At 40.0% G+C, this 22,178-nt stretch overlaps 1 protein-coding gene across 2 annotated transcripts in view; it reads right to left on the bottom strand.

Annotated features, from left to right (window-relative positions):
* Positions 1-22,178, bottom strand: part of itga6a (integrin, alpha 6a) — a 58,746-nt gene that overhangs the window by 26,082 nt on the left and 10,486 nt on the right. For both annotated transcript variants that reach the window (XM_005167411.6, XM_005167409.4), the window contains exons 2-8: positions 13,412-13,539; positions 10,066-10,145; positions 9,490-9,751; positions 6,528-6,659; positions 5,512-5,725; positions 4,790-4,983; positions 1,555-1,649 (exon numbers count right to left, since the gene is read on the bottom strand). In XM_005167411.6, the coding sequence (XP_005167468.2) occupies positions 1,555-1,649; positions 4,790-4,983; positions 5,512-5,725; positions 6,528-6,659; positions 9,490-9,751; positions 10,066-10,145; positions 13,412-13,539 (1,105 nt within the window). The remainder of the gene's footprint in view (positions 1-1,554; positions 1,650-4,789; positions 4,984-5,511; positions 5,726-6,527; positions 6,660-9,489; positions 9,752-10,065; positions 10,146-13,411; positions 13,540-22,178) is intronic.

The following is a 22,178-nucleotide window of genomic DNA, read 5'->3' as shown; positions in this document are numbered from 1 at the left end:
CGACAAATCTGCAGCAAATGCGTGATGCTATCATGTCAATATGGACCAAAATCTCTGAGGAATATTTCCAGTAGCTTGTTGAATCTATGCCACGAAGGATTAAGGCAGATATGAGAGCAAAAGGGTACCTGGTACTAGTAAGGTGGCCGGTGAGTGTATACTGTATCGCCCATACAGAAAAAAACATTCTAACCACATTTTAGCTGATTGCGCCAGCTCTCTATCTCTATGGGGTATATGCCGAAGCATGCTAATAGGACTTTTAATTTGAAAGTAACCTGGGTTAAGCGCTTCAGGCGAATTGAATGCCAATGCAAAAACCGGTGCGTTTAAGGTCTGTTTTCTTTAAAAATCAGCGATCTCCACTAGCTGAGTGATATCCGATTTAAAGTGGGTCTCAGATTGTACAAGAAGCACTGCATTAAATTACATTTCCCCCGCCATGTCTTTATAATATGAGCATTTATTTTACCCCAGTATATTCAATGGAGCTTCTGCGTTAGCCTGCCGATTCTGACGAGCGCGTGCGAGTAAACAGCTTTTTGTCTCGTTTTACGCTTGAGTAACTAAATAAATGCTAAAGTTTATTTAACTGAATGTATTTTAATGACATTACAACATCGATGCTGTATAAGGAACCATACAAAATGGTAAAAAGTTCACAATAACAGGTCACCGGAAGTGTATCAGCATGGGAACAGCACTAGCTCGGCATATACCCTATTGGAGGTGTCAGTAAGGTTAAAACACACTATAGTGCTTACTGTAGTAAATTTTCATGTGGCATGACTGAAAATACATCTGATCGTGTTTTTTACCTCGCACTATTATTGTTAACATTTATTATTATTATTTATTTGTTGAGGAAATCCGTTTTCACATTTCAATTCCAATGCCTAATTATTAAAATTGTTAAAATGACTATAATTAAATGAAATACTTTTAAGAATAAAATAATATGTGTTCTTTGGAAGAGTTTACTTGCATTACGATGCTATTACAGTGTAAAGTGGTCTTAAAATGACAATAACATTGTGTATCACAAAATATTTTGGTGCTATATATGCTGCTTGGGAAACTCCAATAGAAGCATATGCAACAAGGTCATAAAAATAGCTGTTTACATATTTTCAGCACTAGTTGTGTCTTGACCGTAGCTTGCACTGACACAAGCAATAATAAATGATGACTTTTACATTTTTCAGACAAGGGTACAGCTTTATTTACTTGTCTAATGGCAAAGAATATCACAAAAACTACTGCAGATAGACAATCATATTTGCTTTAAAAACACACTGTTTTCAGACTGAGCGCAAAATTACATAACAGGAACGTCTAAATTAAATAATAACAATAATAACATACAGCTAATAACGTTATTTCACCAATCCTGAAAATGGAAAACCTTTTAAACAGGATGACACTGGAAAATGCTAAAACAGATTGAGCCTCGCAGTGCCATTTATTCATTTCATTTCCACCATTACCTGATCCTAATATTTTCTCATTGATGTGTTCCATTAAAACTGCAGAGAAAGAGAGAGCGAGTCTGACCTGAGCCGGTTTGGTACTGATGCCGTCAGCAGATCCGTGATAGATGTACACGCTGCCAAATCCTGAGTCTGCATATGGAGCGCCTACTGCAATATCTAACAGACGAGCCAGAAGAATGTAAAGCGTTAGTTGATGCAAAAATGAAGATTATTTTATTAATTACTCATCATTATACAACCCCAAATCTTTTTGATGTGCTTTGATGATTTTTATAGTTTTTTTTTTTCCAAAATAAACTACATCAATGTTGGTTTTTGCAACACTTTTCAAAAAAGTTTTGTAATGTTGACATTCCTTTTCACAACACTTAAAAAGGAAAATAAGTCAAATTTACGTTATTTTGTACATTGGATTCCACTTTAATGAAAATGTATTAAACAAACTCGATTAATGTAACCATTTAGAAGAAAACGGCATGTTTTACTACAGCTTTTAGACCTAGGGCGCCGCCATTTTGGAATTTCAATGTGTCTGACATCACGGGGTTGGTTCTGTTCCCTCCGCTAAACAGGTACGGTGGAAGGAATGGACTGAACACGGAAACTGCAAAGCCTAATTTAACCCAATGTGTGAAGTTGTGGAGGTGGAGCAAAAGCAAATACAAGCATCAGATGTGTGTCTAATATAAAAATATGTATTAATTACATTTTTCCTTTTTTCCCATTTATTTACCGATCAGTTGATGCGCTTTGGTCCACTCTGTATTACGCTGCCTGACCTAAACTACCTGAAATAACATATACTTGACTGAAAGCTTCATTTCCCCCTTTAAAAGACATTTCCACTGTGTGATGGTCCATTCCAGATGCCTCAGAGCCCAGAGAAGTCTACGACGCTTCTGGACACTGTTAACATATGGCTTCCTTTTGGCACAGTACAGTTTGTACTGGCGTTTGTGGATACTTAGTGTAACTAAGTATTGTGGTACTTGACAAAGGTTTGCCAAAGTAGTCCTGGGCCCATGTGGTGATATCGCTTATAGATGAATGAGGATTCTTGATGTAGTGCCGCCTGAGGGATCAGGCATCACGGTTGTTCAGCCTAGGCTTGCACCCTTGTCCTTTACGCACTGAAATTCCTCCAGATTTCTTGAATCTTTTAATGATGTTCTGCACTGTTGAAGGTGAAATATCCAAATCTCTTTCTCTCTTTCTTTGAGGAACATTGTTTTTAAACATTTCAATCATTTTCTCACATCTTTATTGGCAAACTGGCGATCCTCTGCCCATCTTTGCTCCTAAAGGACTAGACCTTTCTTGAATGTTGCTTTTGTACCAAATCATAGTTACAATCACCTGTTGAAACTATATAAATGATGAGGAACACATTAAATAATGTTTGTTGTATTGTCTGCAATGAAATCAAAGTCAAAGTAAATTCAGAAATCACTACTTTCTTTTTTATTTGCGTTTTCCATATTGTCCCAACTTTTTCTGATTTGGGGTTGTATCATTTTAATTGGTAAACATTTGTTCATCATCATATTTTAGATGAAAAGAGAGCTCCCTCATGCTCTATAGAGTTCCAAGTCAAGTAAAGCAACCAAAAAAAAAACATTCCAGGTGACTTCAACTGTAATCATACGAAGCTCCAAGAATACTTTTGTGCACCAAAAAATCTGTAAAACGACTTTGTCTGCCTAAATCTTCTGCATCATATCAGTGTGCAAGTTTTATACTACGGTCAACATGACACTTGCAAAATTAATGCGAAATTCGGTTAGATGGTGCTGTTAAAAAGGTGGGATAAAATAAGATTGTGTGACACTGATAAAACAAGCGATTGCTCTATATTTTTAATTTCTGTACAGAGAAGCAACGTTTTGATCTTCTATTGGTAGCATGCAACTACATGAAGTGATTTTACAGGTCAGAGTTCAGCAAGATTGAACATCGCAGCAACATGCGAAAGTTGTCAATTGAGCTTGAGGTTCCGGTCTGGTGCATTCGCATGCGCATGAATGGAAGCCAATGTGGAAACATGCAGAGTGACTGTGGCTTAAAGGTCCCATAAAGTGCTTTAAAATGTGCATTTTTTGATTCGATGTTTGATTTAATCTCAACTAAAACATGGAGAGGGCGGGACATAGAGTAGCCCCTCCCCTTTTAAAAAACAAGCCAATATTGTTTTGTTTTATCACAGCTCTGCCAGTGAGAATGGTCGAGTTCAAGTGCATCAAATAAAAAACAAATGAGAAGAAAGGGCCAGGGCATGTAAAATACTAGAGAGCATTTGATTGGTCAAGATTTGAAGAGAAACTGAAGTATGCGGATGGGTACGTACATGCGGAGACGTGAAAAAAAAAAAAAAACGATTGATTTAGGCGCAAGTGACAAACTACAAGCTTTGGATGTTTATATTAGGTTTGTATCTTCTAAACGCAAATTTTGTCAGTTTTAGAGTACACTAGCTAATAAAGATAATTCAAACTAACAGACTGAAACTGAAGCCCCAGTATACTTCAAATGTAATGAAAGAACCAACTTTTCATTTTCCTTTTGGGAGCAAAAAGAAATTATAAACAGCTGAGTGTTTTTGAAAATTCAGCTCTACGCTACAAATGTTGGTGTTGTGTCTGACCTCCATAGGATGAGAAACGAATTTTAGGGTGGAAGTAAATGTTCACCAAAGCAGTCGGAGCTCCAAAACACACCCACCGATTGTGTAAACGCAATGGACCAATGACAGCTCACAGGTGTTTTGGAGTTAAAACTCAATCCCCCAAAAGTTTGCTTTGGTGAGCAGTTTCCGACTGCTGAAACAAATTCAAAAAGAACTTCGTTTTGGCTGGATTTTGTTCAAAATGATTTTGATTTTCATTGAAGCATCCCGGGGCCTTCAATGGCAGTACATTGTATTGACCGTAGTAAACATAGACATTGGGGACCTGATGAGAAGAGAAGATATAGCAAAACCTTTTTATTTGGTGCACAAAAGTGTTCTTGGAGCTTCGTATTATTACAGTTGAACCGCTGAAGACACATGAGACTGTTTTGACAATGTTTCTTTTTCTAAACTTCGAATGTCTCAGGATCCTTTCTGTCTATAGAGGATGAGGGAGCTCTCTTATTTCATCTCAAAATATCTTCATATGTGTTCTGAAGATGAACGAAGGTCTCAGAGGATTTGGATTAACATGAGGGTGAGTAATTAAAACCAGAATTTTGATTTGGATTAACTAATCCTTACTCAATCTAAACTAATCAAATCATAAAAAAAATCAGCTTCAACAAACCTTCAAATGAATCCAGATTAACGTCTCCAATGTTCTCCACAGACAGACCGAACATGGAGTCTTTGGTTCCATTAAGGCGAACAGGAGTGACGTCCCGCCACCGTCCGGCTTTGTTGATGTAAACATACACAGCTCCACCAACTTCCTCATCCCTCTGGAAGAACTGAGGCGCACCGACCACAACATCCTGCCAACTGGACAGACAACCAACCAAAGAAAACACATACATACTTACTTTAAGTAGACAAGTTAGCATACTTAGTTTATCATACTCAAGTACTTTGTCTTATTATTATTAACATTACTTCATTAAATTTCCTTCGGCTTAGGAGTTGCCACAGCGAAATGAACTGCCAACTATTCCAGCATATGTTTTACACAGCGGATGCCCTTCCAGCTGCAACCCAATACTGGGAAACACCTATACACTCTCATTGATAACAAACAGAAATGGTGAGGAGGAGGAGTCTGCTAGGTTGTAATAACTCTCCCCAAACCCCTTTCCCAAGCTTTCTGAATGAAATGCCTATACTTTACTACATCCAATCAGCTCACAGTTGAAAAAACAAGCCACACCCACAATTTTCTCCTTTAATACTCCATTTCTCTAGGAACTAAGTCAAATTGCGAAAAAAAAAAGCAGTTGCAGCTTCTGGTTCATGCAGACTTTAACACTATTAGAGCATGTTGCTAAGATGTTTGTAGCATCTTGTGTGGCTCACCCGTCTCCATTGAGGTCCACCACAGCTACATCATATCCAAATGAAGACGCCAGTCCTGGTCCTTCCAGAATGTGCTCAGGTGTGAGCATGGAGGACAGCTCGCCTTCCTTGCGCAGAAACACCACTGCGCCGCTGTGATTGGCTCTCGGCGCTCCTGACACTATGATGAGTTTGCCTTTCTCTGTGATGCTGTGGCCGGAATCCAGGGAAAATCCTGAAAATGCATGTATGTATGTGAGCTTCAGTGCGCAAACATCAAAGCACAATGCTGTGTCCCAAATCGCAGACTACTCGAGTAGGTACTACATTTGAATTTGACTTTACTACACGACTGTTGGAAAAGTGTGTTCTACACAGTATGAATCTAATTAGTATGAACGAAATTGAGATGTACTACATCCCATCATTTGTCGTTATCACATGACTCTCCTGCGTCAGAATTATCTTATGATATATTATGGGATGGCTTAGTGTTCATTAGATGCACACTTCAAAATCTCACCAGAAGTAGTAGGTCATCCAGGTACTTCTCGCATACTGTTTTTCCCAATAGTATGGCTGCGTCCAAAATTGCTTACTTCCATACTATATAGTACTCTAAAAACAGTATGAAAGCCGAGTAGTGTGTCTGAATTCATAGTATTCGAAAAACAGTATGTAAGAAGTACCCGGCTGATCTACTACTTCCGGCGTGATTTTGAAGTGCACATCCAATAGACGCTACGCTATCCCATGACACAGCTGACGTGGGTAGGTCAAGTGATAATGACAAATGGTGGATGTACTGTAGTACATCCCAACTCCATTCATACTACTCACATTCATACTATATAGAACTCACTTTTTAACGATCGTGTAGTAAATTCAAATGTAGTACCTACTCAAGTAGTAGGCGACTTTGGATGTAGCCTAGAAATTGGCAAATACTACTCGACTTGCATACTGTTTTTAATACTGTACTATATAGTAGGGAACAGTGCGATTTCGGACGCAGCCACAATGTACCTCACACTCACCTAAGTAGCTGTTGGCAGGTACTGGCACTAGATTTGGATCCAGACGGTTTTCATCCCCGACCTCGTAAGGGCCGTCATCAAACAAGCCCATTTCCAGCAGAGTGTTGTTCTTCTGCTCTATACGCACTATACCTGCAGAACAGATGCGATGAGGGTGAGTAGAATGCAATACTGAATAGATGCAAGAACACTTGAGTCCCAATTTATATTAAATGGCCTCAACTATAGATACAGTGCTCAACACGGCTCACAAATCTCTCATTTCAATGAACGTTTTCTATAAGAAGCTTAACAATACTATATGTGTGCATATACATTAGATTAGTCAGTACTGAAGCCAAATCTGCAGCTTATCTAACAAAATAACTTATGATAATTTTCCAAAAACTAGTACACCCTGTATATGTTAGGAAAAATAATTTTAAAAAAAACTAAAAGGAGCAAAATTCAAATAATGAGTGAGAAAAGGAAAACCAAATGAGAAGCATTTTGAAGGGGGCGGGGCATGTCAGAGCATTTGATTGGTCAAGATTTGATGAGAAACTGAAGTATGAGGTGATTTAAAAACAATCATTGATTCCTTAAAGAGGCAAACTGCAAGCTTTGGATGTTTACATCAGTTTCATATTTTCTAAACGGGAGTTTCAACATATCAAATTTTTTATTTTAGTTTCATGGGATCTTTAACAGGGGGAGAATTACACATTGACGATCAGTGAAGTCAACTTAATTTCGGTAGTGTCTGTTTGTGTTATATTCGGGGTGTCAAACTCATTTTAGCCTCATGGAGTAAAATTTATTCCCAAGTGGGCCAGACTGGAAAAATCATGGTATATATAACTTAAAAACAACAACTTCAGATAGTTTTCTTAGTTTTAATAAGATCAACATAAAACAGGCCTAAGGAAAACACGGTCTCACGGTAATTTGTAACTTTTTGATTTGGTGGCTAATTTATATGAATACATACCTCATTCATACAATTTAGCACAATTTGCTTATCACTAAATGATGGTTGGGTTTTTTAAATTGTACATATTTTACATGTTTACATATTGTACAATTAGCCACTAAACTGACCAATGTGAAATAGTTACGTTTCCTCGTGAGAACACCTCAGTGTGCTATGGTAGGGCATAGATGTGGTCTTTCTCGCTGAGAAGGCTGTCACACTGACGTTGAATCAGGAATCTTAAAGAAAACTTTGTGTATGCCAGATTTTACGCTCACGTTTGGATTTACCAACGATGAAATTAACTTGAGAATGTGCGTTAGTCCACGCCAACGTCATGTCTGGCGTTTGTGTATTTCTTGAGTGTGTTTGTTTTATTTCCATTGCTCCTCCTAGAGGCAATTGTGTTTAATTGCACACTACAAAGTAGGGATGTAACGGTATCAGAATTTCACGGTACGGTAATACCTCGGTATGAATGTCACGGTACGGTATTTATTGAATCATTTACAGGAAAAAGCAAAACTTATGAAAATACTCCAAAAAAGTGCCAAAAGTGTCAATGACATACAAATTAGCCATCTATCTGTAAGCTTTGAAACAGGAACTTCAATTTTAATAACAAAAAAATATTAAACCATGTAAAAAAATAAAGTTTCAATATAGTATTGTCGAAAACTCATCACATTCAACATTTAATCACTCACTCACTTAGATAGAGATGGGTTTAAAGGAAAATTATCATATAAATATAATCTGGTAAAAGCTGGTATCTCTGGGCATTTACAATGTCCCCTGCAACAGAAAAAAACCCTCTCATTTGGGACTGAGGTTTCTGGGACAAGAGAGATAGGACTTGGCCCAGGTTGACAGCAGTGGGTAACGTTGTGCATTGTCTTTCCCCCACTTGAGAGGACAAACCATGAGTGAGATAGAGGTCTCATGTCTGCATCAATCTGAACAGTGTGCTGACAACACCGCTATTCAGTACGCGCGCGACAACACAGCTGATAAGAACTCGCGCGACAACACCGCTATTCAGTACGCGCGTGACAACACAGCTGATAAGAACTCACGTGACAACACCGCTGATAAGAACTCACGTGACAACACCGCTGATAAGAACTCGCGCGACAACACCGCTACTCAGTACGCGCGCGGCGACAACACCCGCTTTAGAGTTTTCCAGCTCTTTTTCATCCCCGCTTCTAGCAGCACACTCCATTTCCGCATTACTGGATCTGTAGCGACAACAGACCGCAAGGGATGATGGTCAAGCATGGGCTGATGGGAATTGTAGTTTTCGCTACCTCCCGTTCGCTTCATTCGCCTGAGCTAATTTTCTCAGAAGACCTATAGTTTTACCGAGTCATGCGACTTCGGTAATATCGAAAAAAATTTATATTGCGGTATGACGGTATTTACAATACCGTTACATCCCTACTACAAAGTATCTTTGAGCCGTGCAATGCCAGCTGTATGGGACGGGATCATCCGCATGTCTCCGGCACTGACTGGGTTGATTAATACTGAATGTGTGTCATGGTTAACAATAGAGCACTATGCTGGTGTGCACTTCAGCATTGGGAAACGGGCTCACACATATACTCTGCACTCTGACTACTTCAACAATGTTGATAAGCCGTGATGGGCATTTCTCTCTATCTTATGCTGAACGCAGTCGACCAATCACAATAGACTGGGTCGTCGTAATCAGCTCAGCTCAGACCAATCAGCTCAGATTAGCATCACGCTAAGGAGGGGTTTGGGAACAAATGAATCGCTGGGTATCGCTGGGGTATGGGAGTCGCTGCGATAATAAGATAAAAATAAATGCATATTATAAGACAATGAAAGTGTTTTTTGACCTTGCATGCACATCAGCCTGTTGTTGGAGACTCCCGAAACCAAAATATAACCTCTTTTAATGAATTATAGGGGCTCTTTAAGATGCACTTTTGTCAATTCACTCTCTATACACACAAATACACAATTCTATGCCATGTCTACCTTTCCAGTTGTACGCCCCTGGTGCTCCAAAGATAACGTAATGGTAGTCTTTGGTGAAAGTGGCCGCCAAGCCCTGCTGACAGGCCCCGAAACGCTCATGACCTCTGGTGCGGCCGTCACAAAACTTCCAGTTCCCTCCATCCTCATCCGACTGGTTGTCAATGCTCAGGTCCTGACTAAGCATATAACAGCGCCCCGTGATGTCGCGTGCCTCTTGAGGGGTGTTCGGAAACAGCAGCCGCTGGTAGCGATGGGCACATGTCTAAGAAAGAGGGAAAGAAGGTAGTGTCCGATAATAACACATGACATGCTGTAAATTGTAAATGCCATAGTGCAGGGGTGTCCAAAATTGGTCCTGGAGGGCCGGTGTCCTGCAGATTTTAGCTCCAATTTGCTTCAACTTGCTTTCTAGACTGCCTTGTAAGAGCTTGATTAGCTAGCCCAGGTGTGTCTGATTGAGGTTGGAACTTAACTTTGCAGGACACCGGCCCTCCAGGAACGAGTCTGGACATCCCTGCCATAGTGTAACTGGAAGTCAGTTAGTGGTTCGTTAACATTAAGCTGTTCTTGACGTACCACAATCTTGCCTCCGGGTCCTTGACTCTGAACAGTTACACCCATCCACTGGTTCTCCTTATTCTCCACCCGAACATCAACTGTGAAGCCAAATCAAATCATTTACAGTCTTGTGAAAAAGTTTGGACACCCTGTGAAATCCCTTTTTTTCCATTCAGGACATAATAGATGATCTGAACTTTGGCAGGGCTTAAAAACCTGAACAAGACAATGGCTGTGTTTAAAATAGCCTTGCTACTTTTAATTTGATCGTACTACACGACCGTTAGATAAGTATTTTCTATATTGAGCTTATTCTTCATGCATGAGCGGGCACAGATTCCACTGGAATCTTTTTTGGCTCAGATGCCCGTTCATTCACTTCCATTAATTTTTATTTGTTAAAAACAGCTTGTTAAGGTTATTGATGTTGCAAACTGATATTAGTTCAGTCATACATTCATTCAGTAGACATAAACATTAGATTCGATGATGGGTCACAGTTGTCTAATGTCGGTGAATATAAATATCTAGGCCTTTGGCTCGATACTGAACTGTCCTTTAAACCCCATATTGATTTTATAATTAAAAAGTCATATCGGTGCTTCGGTTCTCTTTATCGTTCTATTAATTGTTTTTCATTTAAAGTAAGAAAAAAATTGATCTCTCAATTAATTTTTCCTATTATTGATTACGCTGATATTATCTATATTAATTCCTCTGATATTAATTTAAAACCTGTCTTCAATTCTCTGTCCATTTGTTTTAAGATGTCCTTATAGCATTGTATATTATACGAAACACTTGGTTTGCTTTAACCTAAGTTCTGCACATAGTATCATTGGTATTTGTTTCTTTTTAAATGTGTTTACTTATTTAAAGCAGTTTTTTGTTCCATTTACATCACCATATTTGCTTCGTCATATGCAACAGAATTATCTTTTTGTTCCCAGAATTTCTACAGAAAGTGGCCGTAGGTCCTTTCAAGAGTTCACACTTAGCTGATAATCAATAAAGCGTATTTGGCATGCTGTCCCGGGAGAGAGCCCTGAGCTCGTAATATCCTCGAGCCCGGGGCTCCCTCCCATTAGAAGGGCGAGAGGGGAATTCGAGGTCAGGTAGGTCTCGAGAACTCCCCTGCTTGTCACCGTGAGAAGTGTAAACTCAGGTTGTATTGGGTGATCATTTGTTTTAGTCGATTGGCTATGGTTTATGTTTTTGGACGGTGGGAGGAAACCGGGCAACCCAAGGAAAACCCACGCGAACACGGGGAGAACATGCAAACTCCACACAGAAACACCAACCAGCCCGATGGGTTGGACTAGCGGTGTTCTTGCTGACAGGCAACAGTGCTAGCCACTGGGCCACCGTGTCGCCCGATCAGAAAAAGTGGGAGGATGTAGGGGTGGAAAGGGGGGGAGCTTCTAGACGAAGATAACTGGAGTGACAAACTCAGGTTATTTATAATGCTTCCGTAATCATCTAATAGGGCTGATTACGGAGCTAACAAGGAGCCAGCCGTGTTGATTATAAGCACGTGATCCTCTCGAAATTTGTTTAAGAATAAACCACACTTCGATACAAAGCACCGACTGGACAAAGGACAGACTGGAACAATCTCCCTTCCTTTTTTAGATCAATTAAATCACTTCGTCTTTTGAGGGCTAATTAATTTCTCTTTTGGAATCAACTTGCGAATGTTATTAATATTGGCCTTAAATTAAATGTTTATTATTTATTTGTATATCAAATTGTTTGTACTTTTGATTATATGTTTTTGCTTATTTAAGCTTCAGATTGTGGGAGGTGTTTCAGGTGGAGTATGCTGCTTGTTTGATTGTTTGTTTGTCTTGTCAAGTGTATGTACGTTATGATGTGTTGTACTCTGTTTGATTTATGAACTTTTTAGGGACCCCCTTTGAAAATGAGATGATTCATTTTAAGGGGCTATCCCATTCAATAAATTCATTTATTCATTCATTTTATTTTCGACTTAGCTCCTTTATTAATCTGGTGTAGGGTTGTAACGGTATGAATTTTTTACGGTATGATAATCGTAAAAAACAATACCACGGTTTGACGGTTTCGCGGTATACGGTATTAAATAGTAATTCTCATAGCAAAGACCCTGAAAAGAATAAGAACACGTTTTCTGACTGAACAAAGGTTTTTCTATGGGGAAAAAAAAATGCATTTATTTACTGACAATGTATTTGCCCAAAAGGTCTGGGAATGAACAAAACAGAAAAAAAGTGTTACAAAATAATAGAACAGTGAAGCAAATTTGACTTTTTCCAAATAATATATTTTCAGTTACTATAAACAACACCACTTACAATGAATAAATAAAAAAATAAGAAAATAATAAATAATGTGTCAAAGTCCAAATAAACATGGTGCAAATCCTCAGTAAAAAATAGATATAAATATTTACTATACTATAAATAGTTACATAACAAAACTAGATTCAATATGGAACATCCTTAGGTTTTATGTGCCAGCATGGATATGGTTGTCTGTGGATATGGATTTGGATGTGGTTGTCTGCAATGCAGACAAACAGCTGCACCTTCATTTGCGTCTTTTGAAAACAGCAAGAGCAGCAGTTCGTCTTTGCTGTGTCACTGTTTTGTCATGTTTCTGTGCTGCTGTGCATGCAAAAGTACTTAGTATGAGAATTATTTCATGCAAAACTTTTTTTTTTGCGTTTCATTTAGCCGCGCATAAATGTATGCCTATCTCTCATTCCGTGTTGTTCAAAAAGCTCAGTGTTGGTCCACAAACAAAAGTGAAACCTATGCTTATTGGTTGTGATATAGCGAGTTTGAACCAATCTGGGCATGGAGGAGGGACAATGCATCAATGTATCATGTCTGGTTTGTCCGGAGACACAGTGACGAGCGTTTCTTTGTCAAATCAGCGTTGTCAAATTTTGATGACGTAACTGCACTGATTCCGGAGCCTCTGAAAGTCCGCAAATGTTATGTGATACAGCACTGGAAAGCTGAGATTCTCTTCTTTATGCCAATCTTTGAATTGTATGAATGGGATCAGCGGATCAAAAGTTATTAAACATTTAAGAACAATACTTATTTTTAGCCGCGGGCGGCTGTCTCGGTCTTTAAGGGTTAAAACCGTTGATATGCAATTGTTCATGGTATGATAATCGTGCACGTTCAAATCGTGGTAGACCTTCATACCGGTATATTGTTACAACCCTAATCTGGTGTTCCCTCAACGGAATGAATGATGGTTGAAAAGATCTTCTTTCCGTTAAATAGAAATTGGGGAAAATATACAAGAGGGCTAATAATTCAACAGACTTCAACTGTATGTCTAATCTCTGATAAGTTTTTGCTCTGCTTACCATCGTTGTCGAAGTCCACTCGGCTACAGTCGTTAGGATGGGTGGTGATGTCACAGCTGTACAGCCCACCCGTCACGTTTGCTCCCTGATTGGATAAAGCCCTGGCTTTGGGAGCACCAATCAACAATCTGCAACAAAAAAAAAACAAATAAAAATATAATTTTATTATTAAACTCCATCTGGTGGGCGAGGCAGTGGCGCAGTAGGTAGTGCTGTCACCCCATAGCATGAAGGTTGCTGGTTTGCTGGTTCGAGCCTCGGCTCAGTTGGCGTTTCTGTGTGGAGTTTGTATGTTCTCCCTGCGTTCGCGTGGGTTTCCTCCGGGTGCTCAGGTTTCCCCCACAGTCCAAAGACATGCGGTACAGGTGAATTGGGTAGGCTAAATTGTCCGTAGTGTGTGTGTGGATGATTCCCAGAAATGGGTTGCGGCTGGAAGGGCATCCGCTGCGTAAAAACATGCTGGATAAGTTAGAGGTTCATTCTGCTGTGGCAACCCTGGATTAATAAAGGGACTAAGCCGACAAGAAAATGAATGAATGAATGACTCCATCTGGTTTGTGAATAACAATTAATTCCCAGAATTCATTCATTCATTTTCTGTTGGCTTAGTCCTTTATTTATCAGAGGTCGTCACAGCGAAATTAACCGCCAACTATTTCTGCATATGTTTTACGAAGTCCTCCGCAACCCAATACAGGGAAACACCCATGCACACTCCCACATTCACACACACATGCATACACTATGGCCAATTTAGTTTACCCAATTCACTTATAGTGCATGTCTTTGGACTGTAGGGAGAAACCGGAGCACCCGGAGGAAACCCACACGAACACAGGGAGAACTCCACACAGAAATGCCAACTGACCCAACCGGGGCTCGAACCAGCAACCTTCTTGCTGTGAGGCGAATGTGCTAACCACTGCACCACCGTGTCCACCACCATGTCGTTTTCATCACAAAATAGAAGACTGAATTGCAGCTTGACGTTGGTTGATGCCTGTCATAACACACAACAAAGATGATGTTGTAGTGTGTGGCTGATACTCCAAAACTATGTGGTAAAATACACTTTCAAGTAACCAAATTTGGATGTCAAAAATGACTTGCTGTTGTTGAGTGTTGCTGAAATTCACTTGAGATGTGTTTTTATTTTCAAGTCTTCCCCATTTGCATCCATATGAATAGAAGTTATTCATTGATTCATTTTCTTTTCGGCGTAGTCTCTTTATGAATCTGGGGTCACCACAGCAGAAAAGCCGCCAACTTATCCAGCATATGTTTTTTTACGCAGCGGATGCCCTTCCAGCTGCAACCCATCCCTGGGAAACATCCACACACACTCATTCACACTCATGCACTACGGACAATTTTAGCCTACCCAATTCACCAGTACTGCATGTCTTTGGACTGTTGGGGAAACCGGAGCACCCGGAGGAAACACACATGAATGCAGGGAGAACATGCAAACTCCACACAGAAACGCCAACTGACCCAGCTGAGGCTCGAACCAGCTACCTTCTAGCTGTGAGGTGACAGCACTACCTACTGCGCCACTGCGTCGTCCCTGAATAGAAGTCATTGGAACAAAAAAGTGTGGTGTGTCCTCCTTTCGCTCTGTGTGCTGCAACTGAACATTTTGGAGCAGAGCCACAGATTTGGCTGAAAGACAAAATACAGGAAGGACCTTGTAATTATGACATGATCAGCGTTTGGTGAATGAGACTGCTGCTGCTTTGTGATGAGGAGGATCAGACAGATTATTTCGTCAGCGGGTGTCTTCCTGTTTTCAGGAGCCAGCTGCTTCAGATCAATTATTTACATTCACACTTCTGTCGTCACACAGCTAAACACACACTCATGGATGTAGATTTTAGGGGAAACCCGAAACATCAACAGTAAAGTCTGTGTGTGAATTCACAATTTTTCACTAAAGCACATTGAAAATATTTAGGCGAACGATTAATCCAGGCAGATGAATCCAATGAAAAAAAATCAGTTTTGGTGTGTGTGTGTGTGTGTGTGTGTGTGAATGAGATTGTTTGGGTGTTTCCAAGTACTTGGTTGTGGCTGGAAGGGCATCCGCTGCGTAAAGCATATGCTGGAATAGTTGGCAGTTCATTCCACTGTGGTGATCCATATAAAGGGCTAAGCCGAAGGAAAACAAATAAATGAAAGTAAAATATGCATGAAATCAATAAACGACTCTTAATTAATGTATTGTACCTACAAAAAAACTAATGTGTGGCACATTTTACAATATAAAGTTTCTTTAGGTAATTGTGGGACTTGTTGTCTGCTTTATGAAGGTAAAATTAGTATGTGTACATTACATTGGGCCTTGTTGCAATTTTAGCTTCCTTAAATAACAATAAATACAATAAGGACAATAATGTTGAGCCTGTATCATATCACATAAATAAACAGTCTGAATATGAATTTACATATAGCCATCTGTTGCGTAGCCAAACCCTTCTCCAAAATTCATTCCAGACACACCTTTAACACAAGAAAGGAAATTCCTTCACTGCCTCACTGCCTTCCTTCACTAGTTTTCAATGAATTTTATTTTTTTTATTAGATATTAATGGTGCTGTCAAAAAATAAATAAATAAATAAAAAAAAAAAAAAAAAAAAAAAATATATATATATATATATATATATATATATATATATATATATATATATATATATATATATATATATATATATATAAACACACACACACAATTAAAGTCAGAATTATTAGCCCCCTTTGAAATTTTAAAATATTTCCCAAATGATGTTTAACAAAGCAAGGAAATTTTCACAGTATGTCTTCTGGAGAATACAATACTTACCTAATTCCCCTAACCTGCCTAGTTCACCTAATTAACATAGTTAAGCCTTTAAATATCACTTTAAGCTGTATAGAAGTGTCTTGAATAATATCTAGTCAAATATTATTTATTATCTACTGTCATCATGGCAAAGATAAAATAAATAAGTTATTAGAAATGAGTTATTAAAACTATTATGTTTATTAATGTGTTGAAGAAATCTGCTCTCCGTAAAACAGAAACTGCGGGAAAAAATAAACAGGGGGCTAATAATGCAAGGGGTCAATAATTCTGACTTCAACTGTGCGTAAATTTTTTGGTTTTGTATTTTTTGTAAATTATATTTACTTATACAAATATATACAATAACATATTTTATGCAGGGGATACCCTTTCAGCTGCAATCCAGTACTGGGAAACACCCATACACTATCACATTCACACATATACACTACGGACAATTTACCTCACCCGATTGACCTATAGCGAATGTGTTGTGTGTGGGGAAACCAGAGCAACCGGAGGAAACCCACGCCAACACGGGAAGAACATGCAAACTCCTCACAGAAATGCTGACTGACCCAGCCGAGGCTTGAACTAGCGACCTTCTTGCTGTGAGGCAACAGCGCTACCCACTGAGCCACCGCGTCGCCTCACAAACATTATATAAATAATAAATACAAACTTTTTATTCGCTTGATGGCACTTTTGATATATATAACACTGCATGTTTTGTGGCAACGTCAGTTTGTTGGACACACACACAAACACACACACAGCGGTGCAGAACAGCTGGCTCAGCAACTGTTATCCTGATGAAACGTCTCCAGATCGTTCATCAACTGTTCTGGGCACTTCAGTAAATGAAAAACTGGAAAACTCTGGCTCAGTCAGACTTACAGTCAACACAAGTGCACTTCTGAGACAAATGACAAAATCTCAAAGACAAAAACTCATGAAACTGATCATAAAACTAGTCATAATTGGCATTTATTTGAGTGATTGGCTGAATATATAAGCTGTCCATTGATGTATAGTTTGTTAGGATAGTACATATTATTCAATCATTTTCCTTCAGCTTAATCCCTTATTTATAAGGGGTTGCCACAGTGGAATGAACCGCCAACTATTCCAGCATATGTTTACGCAGCGGATGCCCTTCCAGCTGCAATCTAGTACTGGGTATAGATCTGCGCGGGACTAAATTTTGAATCCCGCTCCCGCCAGGTTTTAGTCCGAACCCGACCGCTCCCGCTTATATTCACTATTTGTTGTCCTGCTGTCCGACTCGCCCCGTTTTCTACCCACTGCGCCACCGAGAGGGGGAAGGGCTGATGTGTTTAAAAATAAAATCCACTCAGCTACATGATGCAGAGTCCAGACAGCCTATAACATGCTGTCTGTATAAACACACACACATAGACACACAGCACCAAGCAAGCGACACACACACACACACACACATAGACAGCACCAAGCTAGCGACGCACAGCATCAAGCTCTCTCTCTCATACACACACATGCGCATACACACAAACATAGAAAGCAACAAACGAGCGACACACAGCATCACGCTCTCTCATTCACACACAAACATACGCGTGCTTGCTTGCTCGGGAGTCGGGAGACCGCCTGCTCCCGTATAAATTACACTAGTTACCGACCGCTCCCGCGCTTTTTTTGGAAATTTATTCCTGCACCTGGGAAACACCCATACACACTCATTTACTTACACACACTTATACATTATGACAGAGATACCCAAACTAGCAGCCGTGGGTAAATGTTGGCCCATTGCATCCTTTGATTTGGCCCGCCAGAGGGAAAATGATTGGGAAGGGTAGGACAAAGCCTTTAACAGAGATTCTCGTTTCCATTTAATGTAACCTTTTGTTTGTTTGTTTTATTATTGAGCTACAACAACAACAACAAATAATTTAATGTTTCAATCAAATGTTGGGAGTTAATCAGATTTTTAACAAATGTACTGTACATACTGTCGCTAATAGGGGACAAAGCAGAAGACATTCATTCATTCATTTTCTCTTCGGCTTTATTAAACTGAGGTCGCCACAGCAGAATGAACCGCCAACTTATCCAGCTTATGTTTTACACAGCAGATGCCCTTCCAGCTGCAACCCATCACTGGGAAAGCTGAAATAACACCATAAAATAATTTTATTTCAAATTGAATCCATGCACTTTCCAGGCCTTGATTACATATGACTGAAACTGCAGTATACTTTTAAGAAGTGTGGGAACCCTGTGCTTGTGTTTTCCTGTCACTAGTGCTGGTTTCAGCTGCCCCCCCCCCCCCCCCCCCACCCCCCATATGTAATACAGAATAAATAAATCATTTAATTAGCGCACCGCTAGATCTCTGTATAGCTTACGTACAGTATAAGTGTTAACACTGATGCATTAGAGCAAATACTTGTAGTCCTTTCCCACAAAGAGGTGGCAGATGGACAGTGAGAGCCCCGGGAGCCCAGTGCTCTGTAATGGTTGAGAAATTCAACACATATCTGATGGACAATCCTGAATGATTTACATGCCAGAGCGGGATTTCAGCAGCGCTACAGTCTATTCTCTCTACATGGGAAACAGGCCAGCCATTATAGTGTTCATCAGCGTTTCATCCGTGTACCCACTGACCCTTAATCCACTTTCCATGGAGAGTCCATTCAGGGGTCCATTGCAAAAAAAAATGCTGCTCTTACATAGAGATTGTGTCTTTTCTTCCGTTTTTCAGCCAGTTTCTTCAACTTTCCCCCTTTATGCCATGCTGAAAAATTCAGCTTAAATCAGCTTATGCTGGTTTTAGCTGGTCGACCAGCCTGGTTTTAGAGGGGTTTTGGCCATTTCCAGGCTGGTCTCCAACCATTTCCAGCCTGGTCTTAGCTGGTCAGGCTGAGAGATGACCAGCTAAAACCAGCTTGACCAGCCTAGCCGAGCTGGGAGTCCAGCCAAAATCAGCTATGTTCAGCTTAAACCAGGCTGGTCAAGCTGGTTTTAACTGGAGTTGGCTGGTCATTTTCCAGCCTGACCAGCTAAGACCAGGCTGGAAATGGCTAGAAACCAGCCTGGAAATGGCCAAAACCCCTATAAAACCAGCCTGGTCGACCAGCTAAAACCAGCCAACTAGCCTAGTCTGGTTTAAGCTGGATTTTTCAACAGAGTGAGCGAAATTGTATGGAGATCTATAAAAGCTGTTCGACATTTCTTATTTGAACCAATTTAAACAATTATAAATAACATTAAACAGAAACATTTTGGTGTTCTGATAGCGATTCCTATGTCGAAAAACCACTTCCTGCCCCCTATCTGAATTTCAGCCATCATCAATGACGTTGTTACCAGGACTGGGGTGGAGTGACAGGAGACCACAGGAGGTAAGATCCACTATGCAGTTTATTCAAACGTCAGGCAAGCAATGGTCATCAGGTGCAAACAGGTATATGAAGGCAGTCCAGAATCGTAAATGTTAAAACAGGCAAATGGTCAAAAGGCAGGCAGCTAAACAGGAAGACAAGGTACAAGGCTAGGATCGATACACGGAGAAACAAGACAGGGAAACGCGTTGTAATGTTACACAAGGAAAACAAGACTCGGCAAACTGGTAGCGTGAGAGAGTGGCTTATGAATGGGATGTAATCAGTCTGTTAACAAGGCTCAGCTGGTGCTTGTAATCAGGATACATGAGTGAGCAGGCGTGCGTGTTTGGGAGCAGTGCATGTATGAATGTGTAGTCCTGGGGAATGCGGAAATGAAGTCCTGAGTTCGTGTGAGAACCAGCGATCCTCTGGGGAGCGATCGCTGGTTGTGACAGACGTCATCTGAAAACAACAACCCATGAGACTTTACAAGCAACTTAACAACACCCTGTATTTTACAACGTGACATAAAAGTAAACAAAATAACACAACTTTAGTACTTTAGTCTTACGGTTGCCACTGTAAAGACAAACTATAAATGATGGTGATTTTGTAGTATTGTTCTTCTGTCATGATTATGAAGCTACATGCTAAATGCTAATGAAGTCAGCATGCTATTGTTTTAGTGTAACCCCGCCGGTCCTACGCCACCCAACCCTCTCCGAGCTGGTTTCGAACCGGCGACCTCCCGCATGGGAGTTGGTTGCTCTAACAAGGAGGCTAAAGACCATGGCCTCTAGCATCTGTCGCTAGAGCACCTTTAGAGGTCAGAGGGGTGAGGTTTACCTGCACAGCACACACTAGCTGGCCTCCGTTACACTCACCCCGCAGCAACCCGGTTCGAATCCGGGTCACGGCACCAGTTGTAGCGTGATGTTTTCTGCGTTGTGTTGAAATCACTGACACATCATACGAATCTTTGCCTTTATATCACGTCCTCGTTTATTCTGGATAACACAAAGGAACATATAAGAGGACTTGTGCAGCCTAAAAGCGTGTATTGATGAATTCACACATACATATATAAAACAACTTTGACGGTTTAGTAAAAGATAGTCGTTTATATATAAACTTTTAATTATAATCAGTTAAGATAATCAGTTGATTAACTATGTAGGATAATTCATTTTAAAGTGACATATTATTGTTTGCTTTTTATATTTTACAACAAAGGGATTTTAACCAAGTATGATAATATTAAGAGCTTGAATTAGTTTGTTACACTTAATACAACAATTAGACGGTCTATAATGTTTTCTTTGTGTATGTGGACACATGAATAAAGGCATAAGTGTCCAATTATTTTTATTCACATAATTTGAGTTCAGAAACTGCAGAGATGTTAAAATGATCGTTACGATATAATAATAATAATAATGACTGAAATGGGAAACCATATTTGTGATATTCAATAGGTGGCGATAATGCTAAAGAGTTAGTTACCATATATGGTTTGCCTAAATCGTGTGTCCTAGATTGTGTGTGCCTAAAACGTGTGTGGTTCTGCGGGCCTGCAGCTGGATATTATTGGACTGGGGAGAAGCAAAGCGCGCGCACTCCCCAAATCAACATGGAGACAGGGAACCCCAAACATGGTCATGACAAGTGGAATCACAAAATAACGAACATTTTTTACCTTTCGGTTTTGCACCTGCTACATTAGCTTTACTAGTCAGTGTGTATTTGTCTCTGTCTACACAACTAATGACTGAACAAATCATTAAAGTTAAGTGTGGAGAATGTGTCCGGTCAACCTGACACCGTTTTCCAACTAATATAAGGACAAAGGATCTCATTAGAGGAATGATGGGAAAGCAGCATTTCACTTAAAAAGCCAAAGAATGTTGCCCTGTCTTGTGTTCAGGCTTGAAAGGCAATTCATTGTGCTGCGACAGATTTGAGTTTGATTAGTCGGAGCATGTCATTGTTAACAGTAAGAGGGTTTATTTCATCGGGGTCAGCAGGTTTAGCAGCAGAACTGCCTTACACACAATGGAAGTGAGAGTATCCATAGTAATCCAGCGCTATCTGTAACTTTTTGAGTTAGCGGCTAATTCGTATGAATTCGTATGATCTTATTTATACGTTTTAATACGATTAAAAAAAATAAAGCAGCTGTCTCATTGCTTCAGCGTAACCTGAATCATTCTGCCCACTGTAGTCCAGTGATTCAGCGCATACCTGATTCAGACGGCTGCTGCCTCATCACTGAAGCCGGGAAATGCCCAGATCAGCTGTTTCTGCTCATCAGTTTCCCCGTGCAGATGTTTCCATCGTTCCATTAGAAAATACACCATAACCAACTTTTTAATTCTCAAAGTGTTACACAGTCCTAAAGCATCCGTGCCAAAGCTGCGGCAGCTGCTGTGTGTCCCAAATCCCAATCAGGAGCTGCGCAACTGTTTCAGAAGTTCCCAATGAAACTCCAGTTGTTCAGATGATGTGTGAATGTGCCAGATGTGTGTGTAGGATATTGTACAGTGGTGTGATGCGACTGTGGCATATACTAGATGG

This window comes from Danio rerio, chromosome 9 (genome assembly GCF_049306965.1).
Source record: "Danio rerio strain Tuebingen ecotype United States chromosome 9, GRCz12tu, whole genome shotgun sequence".
Taxonomy (NCBI): domain Eukaryota; kingdom Metazoa; phylum Chordata; class Actinopteri; order Cypriniformes; family Danionidae; genus Danio; species Danio rerio.
Note: the sequence above shows the minus strand (reverse complement) of the source record. Positions and strands in the feature narration are given on the sequence as shown.